At 39.2% G+C, this 16437-nt stretch overlaps 1 protein-coding gene across 1 annotated transcript; it reads right to left on the minus strand.

The window, feature by feature from the left end:
* Positions 1-2059: 2059 nt before the first annotated feature.
* Positions 2060-15448, minus strand: LOC131396787 (zinc finger protein 571). The gene is made up of 5 exons (XM_058529203.1): positions 15235-15448; positions 13603-13688; positions 11394-11520; positions 11023-11121; positions 2060-4492 (listed from the first exon to the last, which is right to left on the minus strand). The coding sequence occupies exons 2-5, from the start codon at positions 13609-13611 to the stop codon at positions 2799-2801; spliced, it is 1929 nt and encodes a 642-aa protein (XP_058385186.1). The 5' UTR covers positions 13612-13688; positions 15235-15448; the 3' UTR covers positions 2060-2798.
* Between the last annotated feature and the right edge of the window lie 989 nt (positions 15449-16437).

Raw genomic sequence — 16437 nt, forward strand, 5'->3', positions numbered from 1 at the left:
AGTTACAGTTAAATGGGTAGTTATCTCATTAAAACACACTTATTAGACTCAAATGTGGACCATATTTGAGAACAGAAGAAAATATCAAAAGATAATATCCAAAGTTTTAATAGTAGACAGGTGGGAAATAGTGAAGGTGATTTTTTAAAAAATTTTCTTTGGTATGGGGTAAACTTTATTATGTAACTTTGTAAGAGGAACGTAATGACTTTTGAAAAGAATTATATGCATGTAAGGAAAATAAAGGTCAATTTTGAACAGTTATGATATTACCAATATGTCTTAAAGTAGCAACTAAGCAGTATTGCAGCCCCAACTTCTGTTTGTCTTTAGTAATCCTCTGATTAGTGTACATTCCTACCCCCTCCCAACTACCTGAACAGGGAAACTCTGTTTCAAAACTTGGTTTACGAAATACACATAACAATGCTGATAATCAATATTCACTCGTTTCTCTTGTTAAACAATCTTGCAACAGCAGCATCAAGAATAAAATCCTTACTAAATTCATTTTGATGATGAGGGAGTAGGGAAAAGGTTGTAAAAACTTGAGCTAGAAAGGTTGTCCCTGAATAGCGTAGTGACTAATTGTAAAAAAGAAAAGTACTACACCACACACAAAATTTAATTAACTGCCATAATGCTTTAAATTTCCTCTTATAATTATTCTTTTTGGTCAAGAATGGATTTCTCAAATTGTGTTTACAACCCAAAGATATTAAGTATTATGGAAGAGAAGGAATTCATGGTCAAGACTGGCAAACAATGAGTTAAATAAAGGTAATATTTTTTTTTATTGCAGGTCTTCTCACAACCTTTTAATTTGGCTTGTCCAAAGTGGAATTCATTGTGCCAATAAGGGAATTTGGTTACGCACTGCCTTATATGCAATGAGGCAGAAGCCTCTTCTCCAATATTTTGGAGATTATTATTTCTTGAACATATTTTGGGAAAGTCTGGCTCAGGGTATTTTCTGTAAAAGACTGCTGCCATGCAAATATGTTACTTGGCAGAAGTATTATCAATGTAGTATACAACAGTCTACTTACATTTCATTATTATATTTTCTTTAAATTTAGTTTGGCAATAATGGTAATCCCTGAATCATAAGTGACTAAGCAATGATGGCATAGTTCAGTGCTCTGCTCAGTTCAACCTGAGCAGAGAATACATGACTGCATTGGCACTGCATTGGCATCACGGTAGTTACACTAATGAGTCACAGAGTTTCTAATGGTTCTCAATCATCCAATCACCTTTATCTTTTTTTTTGCAGTTTTCAAAATGGTGAGTTAACATTTAGAATACATATGTAAAACCACTGTTTTTCAGAGTGGGGTAATGAACAGTATTAAGTTGTGAAGACAAGTGAGTGGGCTGCAGTGTTTGTTACAGACAATGTAATAGAAAACAGCAGTGTATCACATATAGAAAAGGTAAGTATTGTCTTGGGAACTTTTGTTTCAATTATTCTATCAATCAATGGCTTTTATTTTATTATTACTTACTATTGTATTCTTTTATTTTACTAATTATTTGTGTCCATCATGTGGTAATACATTTCATTCTTTACCGTCATAGTATTTGTTTCTCAAGTGTAGAAAGAAAACATAATTTATATTTTATAATGTTCAAAATCATTGCATGCACAAACATATCTAATTAATTACTTGTTAACTGGGTTTTAAATATTTTATATTATTCAAAAATCCCTGAGAGAAGTCATGTAGGTGGTTTCTGTTGAATTTAAATTGTATTTGGGAAAACTGGTTAGGGTATTTGAATGGGCTGGAAACATTATCATTTTTCCCATTTACAAAATAATGGAATGTAAGCTCTGATATTTGGGCATCTGAAAATTGACTATTCAATGTATTATCAGGAATGGGTTAGAATCAGATAATGAGGAAAAACTGTAGTGGGTAAATTTTGTTTTGATTTCTCATTTAAGACAATAACTTATAGTTGTTTTTTTTTTCATTTAATGGAGCTACTTTGGCTATTGTTTTGTTGATAAATTCTTTTTTCCTTAAAGTAGTAATTAGAAAATGTGGAATAATGACTTCTGCTTTTGGAATTTTTTTATAGAAAAATCACCTCTCCTTGATTTTATTAAAAAGTTCTACAACCCTAAAGAAATTTCTTCCATAACGATTCTTTCCAGTATGAATTTTCTGGTGCAGCAAAATTTATGAGCTCTGAAATGGAGGCCATCATACCCTTACATTCTAAAACTTTTGTCATAGAATAAATTATCTGGTGTTCAAAAAGGGATAGATGGTAATAGAATGCTTACGTCTTTTTATCGTACTCACAAAATATTCCTACCATTTGACTTCTCTAATAGCATTATAATAATGTTGATGATAGCAACGATAATAACATTGAGTATCAGATAATGTCCAAAGGGAGTTACAGGTGTTTAATCATTTATAATTTAATCATAATACATATTATACAGTATTCATATAATACAGTATTTTACACATAAAGAAACTGAGGCACAGAGAACTTAAGTAACATCGAATTTCACAGTTAAGAAATGGTGAAATAGAGATGGTGCTCAATAAAGGATATAATTCAGCATTACATTCCAGGGTTATAAAGATTTTTAAAAAATGTTTAATGGGTTCCAGAAGTCATTTCTGCATTCATTAAGTTAATATAGGCTTTCTAAAACTGAGTTGATTTTGAGCACAATCCTACATTCATTATAAACATAACATATGTTCTCTAATATTCCAGAGCTGTTGAAGATAGGTGAAGGTTTCTTATATTAAATCACATTCAAGGCTTTCTCAATTATGAAGCCTCATGTGTTGAGTGAGTTGTGAATGACGTCGAAAGTCTTTACCACATTGGACACACGCATAGGGTTTCTCACCAGTATGGATCCTTTGATGTAGAGTAAGTTCTGAGCCACGACTAAAGGCCTTCCCACATTCCTTACATTCATAGGGTTTCTCACCAGTATGAGTTCTTAGGTGTTCAGTAAGGTGTGAGCCACGAATAAAGGCCTTCCCACATTGTTTACATTCATAGGGCTTTTCACCTTTATGAATTCTCTGGTGTTCACTAAGTTGTGAGCCATAAATAAAAGCCTTGTCACATTCCTTACATTTGTAGGGTTTTTCACCTGTATGAATTCTCTGATGATACATAAGTTGTGTGGCACGAAAAAAGGTCTTCCCACATTCCTTACATTCATAATGTTTCTCACCATGAATTTTCTCATGTTGAGTAAGATATGCACCACGAATAAAGGCCTTTCCACATTCCTTACATTCAAAGGGTTTCTCACCTGTATGAATTCTCTGATGTTCACTAAGTTGTTTGCCACAAATAAAGGCCTTCTCACATTCTTTACATTTGTAGGGTTTCTCACCTGTATGGATTCTCTGATGTTGAGTAAGATTAGAATTAGAAATAAAAGCTTTCCCACATGCTTTGCATTTATATGGTCTCTCACCTGTATGAACTCTCAGGTGGTAAGTAAGTTGTGAGCCACGAAAAAAGGCCTTCCCACATTCTTTACATTCATAGGGTTTCTCACCTGTATGAATTCTCTGATGTTCATTAAGTTGGGAGGCACATAAAAAGGCCTTCCCACATTCTTTACATCTGTAAGGCTTTTCACCAGTATGAACTCTTTGATGATAAGTAAGGTGTGAACCAAGAATAAAGGCCTTCCCACATTCCTTACATTCATAAGGTTTCTCCCCACTATGAATTCTCTGATGGTAAGTAAGTTGAGAGCCAAGAATAAAGGCCTTCCCACATTCCTTACATTCATAGGGTTTTTCACCACTATGAATTCTCTGATGGAGAGTATATTGTGAACAATAGCTAAAGGCTTTTCCACATTTCTCACATTCATACGGTTTCTCTCCTGTATGAACTCTCTGATGTTCAGTGAGCTGTGAACCACGAATAAAGGCCTTCCCACATGCTTTGCATTGATAAGGTTTTTCATTAGTATGAATTTTCTGATGTTGAATCAGATCAGAACTACGACCAAAGGCCTTCCCACATTCTATACACTCATAAGGTTTCTCACCATTCTGAATCCTCTGATGTTGAATATAGTTTAGCTTTTTGCTGAAGGTCTTCCTACGTTTCTTAACTTCAGAGTGTTTCTCTTTATTATGATTTTTCTCATGTTGAATAAGGCATGACAGATAGCTGAAAGCTTGTTTACATTCCTTACATTTGTACAATTTTTCCTTGGTAGAATTGATCTGATCAAGAGTAGGGGACGTGGAAGGGCTTTGAGTGGCCTTTTCTTCACAGGTAATTTTCATGTGCATGTGAAGTCCTTCCTGACTTTTCTGTTGACCCTCAAACTTGCCTTTGCACTCCATATCATCTCCAAGACCATTGCGCTCAAGGTTACTGCTAATAGGTTTCCTCAGATTCTTCCATTGCAGCAATTCCATTTCATAAGTTCCCTTTTCTGGAGATGACTTTTTGGTCTCACAATTGGATTCCAAGTCTGTAAGATAATGAGAATGCAAATTCCTGCTGTTTTTGTTTACAAGAGAAATGAAACTTCTAAGGTAAAAATGGTAGCTAAAATGAAAATTCTCCTAAGAATAGAATGGCTTAAACAGTGCTGAAATATTGTGTGCAATTAAAAAAAAGGCACAAGGAGAGAACTTAGAAATGAAGGCAGTTTATAGGGAGGAAAGTAATTAGGAAAACAGATTAAGTCAGTGGTTCTCAAACTTTGGAGCAGATTAGAATCACCAAGGAAGCTTATAACATAACAACAAAACAACCCCTCTGGAAACAAATAAACAAACAAATGCCTGGGTGGATATCCAATCTATCAACAAATCCTATTAGCTCTCCTGTCAAAATTTATCAAGTATCTGACCACATCCACTGCTACCACTCTAGGCCAACCCAAGCCATCCCGTGAGAACTGGTCTCTCTGCTTTCAACCTTGCCCCTACATTTTTCTTCACACAGCAGCCAGAGGAACGCTTTTAAAATGAAATTCACATCACATTACTCCCCTACTAAAAATCTAAGAGTTTACCATCTCAGAATAAAACCCAAAGTCTTATTTACCATGGCCCACAAGACCCTACACGAGTTTGCCCTTAGCCACTTCTCTATGTCATCTCTTACCACTCCCCTAATGATTCATTTGGCTCTCACCACAATGGCCTCCTTGCTGTTCAAAAATGCCAAGCACAGGCCTCCATGTTTACTTTTTGTTGTTGGTTTTTTTTTTTTTTTTTGGTGAGGAAGATCAGCCCTGAGATAACATCCGATGCCAATCCTCTTCATTTTTTGCTGAGGAAGACTGGCCCTGAGCTAACATCCATGCCCATCTTCCTCTACTTTATATGAGACGCCACCACAGCATGGCTTGACAAGTGGTGCATTGGTGCCCGCCCAGGATCTGAACCCGCAAACCCTGGGCCACCAAAGCAGAGTGCACGCACTTAACCACTTGCGCCACTGGGCCGGCCCCTATGTTTACTTTTTGGAATGCTCTTCCCCCAGATATCTGCATGGCTTGCTCTCCCATTTCAATTTTCTGCTGAAATATCACATTATCAAAACATCCAATATATGATTGCACCTATATTGCATCTATTACTAATGGATATACTATTTTTCAAGTTTGTGCCTTGTCTGTCTCCCTCATGCTTAATCAAAGCCAGGATTTTGTTTCATTCTCTGCTTTATTTCTAGTGCCTAGAACCATAACTTGCACATTGTTGACACTCAATATTTGTCAACAATTTAAAAAATGCAAATATTCCTTCGTTCATCAGAACAATCTCTCCAGCTGCTTCTGATATAAAAGAAAGTTTGAGAATGAAACTTAAAACCTTTCAATGGTTTACCTTTGTACTTAGAATAAAATCCAAACTCCTGTTCACAGCCTACAAGCCCCTGCGTGATCCATTCATTCCTTGATTAACTTTTTGACCTCATTTTGAACCATTGCTATCTTCAGGAACAATGCTCTAACCTTATTGGCTTTATTTAAGTTCCTGGAACATATGGAATTCTTTCCTATGTAAGACTCTTTCACATGCTGTTCTATCTGCGAGGAAAGCTCTCTGCGTGGCCAGTTCCTTTTTGTCCAAAATGTTCTAACTAATATGCCAGCTGCTCAGAAAGACTAGCCCTGACAACTCCTTGGGTCCATGTCATGTCTTTATTCTCTATACCTGTGCCTTATTCCTCATCCTTGTTTCAATTTTTGTAATTCTAGAATATATTTCACTTATTTATGTTTATCTTCCTATTCCTCAAGCTTCACAAATGTAGAAAAAATATGCCTGTTTATAGCTATTCCCCAGAACACAGAAAGCATACACAGGGTTTTCTTTTCCCCTTCATGCATTTTTTTCAGTTCTTCCTTTCCAGTACCTTCTACGCAAGGCCAAATGTTCTCATATTTCCTGGGAAGTAACTCTATAATGTTCTATAAATAGTGACAAGTTTACACAATAAAGAAAATATTATGATATTCTGAGTAAAGTTGGGAAAGAGGTATAATTTCAAATGTAGAGGAACGCCATCTGATGTGGCTGGAGCACCAGGCACACCCTCTGACGACACTGCATGTAGGCTGTAGAATGTAACAGGGCGGCAGAGGGAGAGAAAATAAACCTATCAGTAAATTCAAGTTTAAACATCTCTTGGTAATAAGAGTCAGAAATCTGAGGAAAACATGCTTTTGCTGAAAAGCAGAAAGAAACTAAACAAAAACAAAAACAGAAAACCCCACACAGCTCAGTTTAACACCAACTGCTGTCAGCAAAATGCACTGGGACAAGAATATCTGGCTTTTACCCTGTTTCTGTCAGAGAAGCACAACGTGGTTTACAAAACACTAGGAAAGAAACCAACTGGAATATAGTGATTAAGGGAATAGTGTAAGGGACCAAATAAATCCAATTTAGACCTAAAACTGCTCTCCATGTTAGAGTAACATGATAATAAAAAAGGGAAGAAATATATATCTAATGATTCTGGGGTAGGAGGTACCGTGGGACCACACAGAGTAAGGTGCTAAATGGCAACCTAGTGGGATAAAGAAAGTGAAGATAAAAATGCCCAAGTCTTAACTGTGCTGAGGGTGAGGACTATGTACGAAAAGGTACTCAATTAAACAGTAGTACTTTTTTTTTTTGAGGAAGACTGGCCCTGTGCTAACATCTGTTGCCAATCTTCCTCTTTTTCTTTTTTCTCCCCAAAGCCCTAGTACATAGTCGTGTATCATAGTTGTAGAGTTGTAGCTCTTCTATGTGGGACGCCACCTCAGCATGGCTTGATGAGCGGTGAGTAGGTCCATGCCCAGGATGCGAACCGGCAAACCCCGGGCCGCTGAAGTGGAACATGCGAACTTAACCACTACGCCACTGGGCCGGACCCGATAGTAGTACTTTTTATTGTCATTAAATTAATGGATGAATAAATGGGAAAATTGCTAACAGGGTGATGACTGAAGACAACAAAATGAAGTCTGTAAAGCAGAAGTCACTTTGGGAGGCCCCTTTTATTCTTACCCCCCTCAAGTCTGCTGAGTCTATCTCCTCAGTAGCTCTTGAACCTGCTTCGTCATCCCCAACACCACTACCAACACTGTGAGGAAGCCCAAAGCACCTCTCATCTGAACCACAGTAACCTACTCAGTAATGTCATGAGACCCTTTCTTCCAATCGGCCTCTGGCAGTCAGAGTGATATTTTAAATATGTAAATCATATTATGTCACTGTCCTACTTAAGATTCTTCATTAGCTTGCAAATACTTTTGGGATAAAATTCAAACTTGTTAGTAGTATTTTTCAAACTGCCTTTGACTGCAACCTCATAATAAGAAAAACATGTTATATTACGACCGAGCATACACACACAGACATAAACAAAACAAATAGGTCATGAAATAATCTTTGCTACATGTGATGCATTCTGATATTTCATTTTATTTTCTCTTCTGTGTTATTTTGTTTAAGAAACAAAACAAAACCAAAAAATAACAATAAATGCTATCACAACCTACCAGATCACAACCTACTAGAAGGTTCTGCCTGGCCTGGCCCCTGCCAGCCTCTGCAGACTCACCCCTGGCCCCTCTCCCCGTCTAGGCTCCAGCTGCGAGGGCCTTCTCTGAATACCTCATATACACTAACAGCCTTCAGTGCACTGTTCCCTCTGCCAGCAATGCTCTTCCCTCTACCTTCAGATCCTTACCTGCTTTCCATCCTTTTGGGCTCACCTGAAACTTCGTGTACCTTTGCAATTCCTGAGAAGCCTTCCCCAATGCCAGACTCCTAGCAATGCTGCACTGTAATTCTCTCTTGTATTAAGACAGCCCCTCCCCCCACTGCAGCCTACAAGGGACCCCCCCATAGCTTTGGGCACTATAGGACCTCCAAATCCTGCTATTAAGGCTGGCTTCTCCTGGGACGTCTCGACTCCATAAACTCTCAGTGTGACAGTCCCACTACAATAGGAATAAATACCCATCTTCCCCAAAGGGACCACCCAGGACCAATCCTGTAACGCCTGACATCTCTGGGTATCCCAATAAGCCCGAAAAGCCCTGGCTTCCTGGGTCCTTGGACTCTCATCCATCACTAGGACTCTCATCCCATTCCAGATCTGCACATCCTCTATTGTGACCCAAAGTTCTATTGCACTCTAACCAGTAGGTCTTCTAGAACTCACAGTATACTTTCTGCAAATACTCCATAACCTCAGCCTCCCTTCTGATTATTCTCTTCACCTTCTTGCTCTGATTGAAACCCTGAGCACACTCCTTCCCCTGAACCACTGTTCTCCTTCACTTCACTCCACCCACCCTCTCCCACAATAGACATAACAGACTTTGTTATTATCAATAATGACAACACCTCCAAAAGCTCAATTTCGAGCAACCATCCTTTCTGAACACGACCACCCACATTTCTAGCTCACTTACTCTTGTACCATCTCTCCAATATTTATCGCATCTCAAAGACTCTCCTTTCAAACCAAAGCAAAACAACCTCTCCTTTGATTCAATGGTTCACCCTGCAGCTCCTGTCCATTTACTGTACTTCCTAGCAAAACTTCTCAAAAGAGGTGTCTGTACTTCTTATCTGTACTTTTTTTTTTCCTCTTTCTCTCCCACCCTCATAATTAACATTTTGCCATATTTCCTTCCAGGCTTTTCTCCTTGCACTTTTACGCAGCTGAAATCATACTGCATATACAAACTTGAATCATACTTCTTTGTCCTAATTAGTACAGTATCATTATTAAAAACTTCTAAAACATTTTAAAACTCTATTTGTACCTTTGAGAGCTCCTCGAATGGGCCTTCAATACTGCCTGGTGAGTTAACTCACTGTCCCACTCTAGTTTATTGTTGGCTTATTTCTTCCCCATTCTCTTTTTAATCCTCTACAGTCAGGTTTTTGTTCCTCTCATTTCCAAACCGACTTTGTGAGGGTCACCAATACACTTCATCTTGTCAAATCCAGTAGCCGGTTCTCAGCCTTCATCTTACCTGACCTCTTGGCAGCATCTTTCACAGTTAACCACGCCCTCCGTGGTTAACTTCCAGCACACTGCTTTCCTGATTACTTCCTAGATCATGGATTACTCAGGTTTTTCCTCAATTTCCTTTGCTGGATCATTTTCCTCTTCCCAACTAACTGCTGGGATGCCCCATGGTTGAGCCCTTGGACTTGACTTTACCTTCCATCTAAACCAATTCCCTCCATAATCTCATCCAGTCCCATAATACAGAGATTAATCCTATATTCATCTCTTCAGCCCTGACTACCCTCCTGCAGGCTTTCAAAAGCTTATTTAACTTCTCTATTGATATCTAATGGGCGTCTCAAATGCATAACTCTTGACTTCCTTCTGCAGTCTTCCAAGCTCTGATGCCTGTTTTGTTTCCTCCCCAAAGCCCCCAGTACATAGTTGTATATTCTAGTTGTAAGTTCTTCTAGTTCTTCCATGTGAGCCGCCGCCACAGCACGGCTACTGACAGACGAGTGCTGTGGTTCCATGCCCGGGAACCGAACCCGGGCCACCAAAGTGGAGTGTGCCAAACTTTAACCACTAGGCCATCAGGGCTTGATGCCTCTTTCTTTTTCCAACCCTTCAGCAAATCCTATTAATTCTACCATCAAAATATAACCAGAATATAACCCATTCTCTCCACCTCTACAGATTAAACCCATTCCAAGCCACTATTCTCTCTACTGTGGCCTCCTGAACTAGTCCTCTAACTGGTCCACCTGCATCTACTCTTACCCTCAGTCCTTACATAACACCCAGAGTGATCTTTAAACAAAGATCTCTTACTCATCTGCTCAAACCCTCCAAGGGCTCCCTACCATACTTGGAATAAAATCTCACTGCTTGCAATGGCCTACAAGGCCTTATGTGATCTGATCTCTGCCTATTTCTCTGACCTCATCTCTAATTTCCACTTTCACTCACTCTGTTCTACCCACATTGATCCTCTTGCTGATCCTCAAATAAGTGAAGCTCAGCCTCTCCTCAAGGCCTTTGCACTTCTGTTCCTACTGTCTGAACACACACACACTTCTCCTATTTTTGCATGGCTAATTTCATTCAGGTCTCAGTTCAAATGTTACCTCCTCTGAGAAATCATCCCAGACCATCCTAATCTAAGAACACAGTAGGCTCTCAACAAACATTTGTCAGCTGGAGATACCTATGCATGTTTAAATAAAAAAGAGCAATTAAAAAAATAGATAAAAGGATTGTCTCTGGAAGAAACCAAAGGTAGCTTCCTCATTAAAACAAAAGGGGAATGTAACAGAGAGGAAGAGTGGTAAATGGGGGTTGGAAAGGAAGTTCCTTTGGCAACTCATATTGATATCACCTTCCTGCTCTCCCTGGGTCTCAGGTCTTCTTTCCACAGGCCTTTGGAGAAAGCTTCATACAGACATCTCAAATTTGCTGCCACCTCACAGACCAGCTGTAGCATTACCAGCAATAGCTGCTCCTGTGTGACCAGCCCTTATTCACCTGAGCTCCGTCTTCTTGTCATGGCTCTCACCACCGTCCAAGCCTCCTTCCCTTGCTCCAATAAGGAAAACACATCTGGCTTAGGGATCGAACATCCAGCTTAAAAGAAAAGAAATGGGACAAGGTCATGGCATGGGAGTCCCAGATTCAAATCCAGTCCATTGGTCATCAAAGAGAGACACTGACAGGAAGCGACAAAGGAAGGTGTGAAGGTGTGAAGGATGAGAAATAAGACGGTACACAGTGGAGCTGTCCACTTCTATCTCTAAAACACTCAAACCTTTCCTTAGGGAATAGAAATCAGAAATTCACAATGAAGGAGGCAGGAAGCATGGGAGACAAATTCTGAATACTGTATAAGATGATCTTACCCAGTGAGATCAGGTGGCTGTAGTTCTCCAGCATCACATCCTGGTACAAGTCCCTCTGAGTGGGGTCCAGGCACTCCCACTCCTCCTGAGAGAAGTCGATGGCCACATCCCTGAAAGTCACCAACCACTGAAACAGCAAATCTATTTATTATTTGTGAAAATATGGCAATGATTTTCAGGTGAAATGAAAAAAGAAGGAGGAGGGTGCTGAAGGAAGGAGGTGACACAATAAACAACAGGCCACGGCTGAACAGCTGTAACATTGAAGGAACCTAGGTCCTGAACTGTAGTGTCAACGTGACCTCGATCACTCCTATTGCCACAGACAAAACTTCCTATGTCTAATAGGACAAGTCCATCATCTAAAAGGTCTGGAAATAAAAAAGGCCAGATGGATGCAGTTTTCCAATTAAATGAAATATTGTGTGCAATCACACAGCACATTAAGCTTTCACATTCTCAATAAATAATAAATACATTGGCAATAAATATGAGTTGTTTCCTTCTCTCCTCCCTTTAAAGAAAAAGATAAACAAAATTGACGAAATCTTTCCAAACAATTTTTAACAAATCTCTAGGCTAGAACATAGAATTTGGATATAACTTAAGAATTTTTTGAAGATTCAAATTCATAAAGTCACAATATTATGTCACTGCATATAATGGACATATGTATTCAATGGATACTTCCATTTTACGGATGAAATGATCTACTTATTTGGGAGTATTTAAATTAAACAAATTTTTTGTGTGTGTGTGAGGAAGATTAGCCCTGAGATAACATCTGTTGCCAATCCTCCTCTTTTTGCTGAGGAAGATTGGCTCTGGGCTAACATCTGTGCCCATCTTCCTCTACTTTATATGGGATGCAACCACACCATGGCTTGACAAGCAGGGCATCGGTGCACACCTGGGATCCAAACCTGTGAACTCCAGGCAGCCAAAGCGGAGCGTGTGAACTTAACTGCTACAACACCGGGCCAGCCCCTAAATTAAACAAATTTTGTAATGTTTTTGAGCTCTGAGAATCTACAGTTCTCAAGAGAATATGCATCTGGCAGATTTTGTTTGTTCCTACTTTCCGTGTTCCTAGGCTACAGCAAGCTGATGGATGTCAGTCTAGGTACACATAGGCATTGCTCAGGACTGACACATTGTGGCCAGCTCCAAGGTGAATCTGACTGCTGATCATCCTCTTATTGGTTCCTGGGCAAGAGGAGTATGGTAGGTAGAATAATGGCCCCCCAAAGATGTCCACATCCTAATCCCTGGAACCTGTGAATATGTTACCTTACATGGCAGATGGGACTTGGCAGATGTGATTAAGTTGAGGATCTTCAGATGGGGAGATTATCCTGGATTATCTAGTTGGGCCCAATGTAATCACAGGGTATTTTAAGCGATAGAGGGAGGCAGAAGAGTCAGAGAAGCAGCTGTGATAATGAAAGCGAGGTCAGAATGACATGATTGCTGGCTCTGAAAATGGAGGGAGCCATGAGCCAAGGAATGTGGGCAGCCTCTAGCAGCTAGATAAGGCAAGGAAATAGATTCTCCTCTAGAACCTCCAGAAGGAACACAGACCTACCAACACCTTGATTTTAGCCTTGTAAAACTGATTTCAGACTCTGATCTCCAGAAACATAAGAAAATAAATTTGTGTTGTTTTAAGCCATTAAGTTTGTAGTAATTTGTTACAGCAACATCAGGAAACTATACAACGGGCAAGATCTCTTCCTTCTCAGGACTCAGCTCCCCACCCAGCCTTAAAAGTCTCACAGAAAATCTTGCCACACACTGAGAATGGGAACATCCAGCAGAAATGCTGTCACTTCCAAGTGGAAAACCTAGGTTTGTAGAGAAGATCAAAGTTTGCCATGTGTCCCATTTAACCACCTCACCACACCATCATACTAATATTGCCCTTAAGGGGAGATGTTTCTGCTTCCTTAGGGCTTCTGGCAGAAGACCTTACATGTAAAAAATGTAGAATGATCTGAATAAACATCTAAACACTGTTTGGTGAGGGGAAAAACATTTAGAGAAGAATGGAGCTCTTTGGTATAATCACTCACTAGAATGGGAGAAATTTGGGAGAAGTTCCCTTAGGGGACTAAGTGAGGCAGAAACTTTGGGGATAAATAAATCTGGTGTTCACATCACACAACAAAATGATTGTACTTCAAGAAGGAAAGAGGAAAGAGCAACTCACGTGGGGCATGGTTTTTAGAGCTGTCAGAACTGATGAATTTTCTGGGTTCCTCTCCTGGAGATGTGCAGAGTCCGGAGAGGCCAGGGCTGGAGAAGGAAAAAGAAGCCATGAGATTAGACTCGCCTCAGAGCCCACAAAATGAGCATCTCAGAACTACTTTTATTTCTCCTCTTTGAGGGGCTTTGGAAAAATCTCAGCCCTCCTACAAATCCAGTAGAATCTAGCTACAGCAGAAGAAATTCAGGCCAGACTTTTCCTTAAACCCCATGATGCTGAACAGGACCCTGGAGGGTGCTAGTTTTCTAGGGCATCTTTCTCTAGGATAGGGGCATGCCCAGGGAGCCCTGGGGAGCACAGCTTCCCCAGGCCCCACACCCTAAGTGAGATGCTTGGCTCCCACAGTTGAAGGGCTCAGTCCCACAAGACTGCTCCTGACTTCAGAAGCCAATCACAAATCCCAGGCCATGTGCATTCTGGCTGACCAGCTATAAACTGGGGGCTCCTACAATCCCCTCCTAAGGTTCGATACTTTGCTAGGATGGCTCACAGAACTCAGGAAGGCACTTTACTTACATTTACCAATTTATTATAAAGGATACAGCTCAGAAACAGCCAAATGGAAAAGATGCATAGGGCAAGGTATAGGGGAGGGAGGGTGCTCAGAGCTTCCAATGCCTTCTCTGGGAGTGCCACCCACGCAGCACCTCAACGTGTTCACCAACCCAGAAGCTCATCAAATCTCCTAGTTCAGGAGTTTTTATAGAGCTTAACCTCCAGTCCCACCCGCCCCTTTCCTGGAGGTCACTGAGTGGGTTGGAAAGTTCCAACCCTCTAATCACTTGGTCTTTGTGGTGACCAGCCCAGAAAGTGAGGCTATGTAGGGGCCCCAACCCAAGCACCTCATGAGCATAAATTCAGGTGTGATTAAAAGGGGCTCGTTATGAATAACAAAAGACACTCCTATCACTCAGAAAATTCTAAGGGTCTTAGGAGCTCTGTGCCAGGAACCAGGACAAAAATCAAATATATTTCTTGTTTTATCACAAATACCAAGGCAAAATCTGAAATAAAATACCAGCAAACATAAAACCAACAGCACATTAAAAAATAGTTATGATTAAGTGGACTTTCTCAGTAATAAAAAGCTGGTTTGATATTATAATGTCCATTAATATAATTCACGATATTAATGATTCTATGGAAGAAAATAATATTATCTCCATAAACGCCAAAAAAATTGGCAAAATTCACCATCCATTCCTGATAGAAACACAATAAAAAATAGGAATTGATGACTATCTTAACATGACAGAAACAAGGCAAGAATATCCACTACTTTCACTATCATTTCTCATTGTATTAGATGTATTAGCCAATGAAAAAGACAAGAGAAATCAACACGAGCAACAAGAACAAGAAAAGAATAGGCAGAACTCCCTCCCTCTGAGATATGACAGCATGCCTGAAAAATCCATGAGTTCAATGAAAGAAAAAAAAGCTACAACAAATAATAAGAGAACTTAGTAAAGTAGCAGGATATAAAATCGGAATTAAAAGAAACGACCTTTATATATAAAACAATAACCACATAGAAAACACAACAAAAGAAAAGCCACAAAAAGGGTAAAATACCTAGGTATCAGCTTAACAAGAAATGCATAAAACGTGTAAGAGGAAACACTTGAAATACTCCTGAAAGACATAAAAATAGATTTGAACAAATGGCTAGAACAATGCTTATCAACATTTTTTTCATTATTACCCCTCTGAGGAGCTATTTTAGACTTTTTTTTTTTCCTAATCACCCCCCAACTATGAAATTTTAATAGGACAGATATACGGTATATGTTTTTATGTACTGTATGTATATCAGAGCTTTATAAATAAAAAGAATAAGCATATAACTTACTCATTTTATTTGATACAGGTTAAGAGTGACTAAATAAAAATTTTAAGTAGAAAGTTAAATTAAAATAAAACAGTTAACATTTACCTTAACTGTAACTATTTGCTAAGTAACTTTTAATGTAATTTATTTACTTACATAAATTGTAACATCATAATGCATATGGAGATTAGCAATTTATATAAGTACATAATATACATAATGTAATCAAATTTTTAATATATAATTCAAAACTTTTCTTTTCCAGCAAAAAGTAAAATGATTAAAAAATTAATTTCTTAAAAATTATTTTTAGTGAACTTAACTTTTGCCAGATAGAAAAAACTTTTAACTAGTTGCTTGATCTTCATTTAGATATTGTGGACATTTTAACTTTTCAGCACTTGACATAATTGATGGGTTTGAGAATGTTAAACTTTACCCAAGCCCTGTGATCCTGAAAACTAGCCAGGATGAGACGGATCCCCTCGCCCTTGGAGTACTGGAAAACAGCTGAATGCAAAAAACCTCCCTTGCCCAAATAACTTATTTTCTAAGACTGGAGGATGACCTCCTTTTTTTAACCTATGACAAGGCCAGATAGACCCTCCAAACTGCCATTTTTTGTCTCATAAATGATTAGGTGAGCTGTTTGACTCCATTGACCAATCTGGACAAAATGCCCACTAACTTCACTTGACCATACTTTAGTCAGGCTTCTCTCCTCCTGGGCCCTTGAACTTCAGCCAACCCTTGATCCTGAGCCAGCAGAAGAATGCAGAACAACCCTCTTAAGAATGACTCCAGCCCCTCCCCAGCTGACCAGAAAACATCCACACAACAGTCTACTCACTCATCCCACTCCCACAGCCAGTTCTTTCTTTCTTTCTTGTTTACCTTCCTTATAAAATTCTTTTCTGCCTGACTTCTGAGGTGCTTGCAGATCTTAT

This window comes from Diceros bicornis, chromosome 34 (genome assembly GCF_020826845.1).
Source record: "Diceros bicornis minor isolate mBicDic1 chromosome 34, mDicBic1.mat.cur, whole genome shotgun sequence".
Lineage (NCBI taxonomy): Eukaryota > Metazoa > Chordata > Mammalia > Perissodactyla > Rhinocerotidae > Diceros > Diceros bicornis.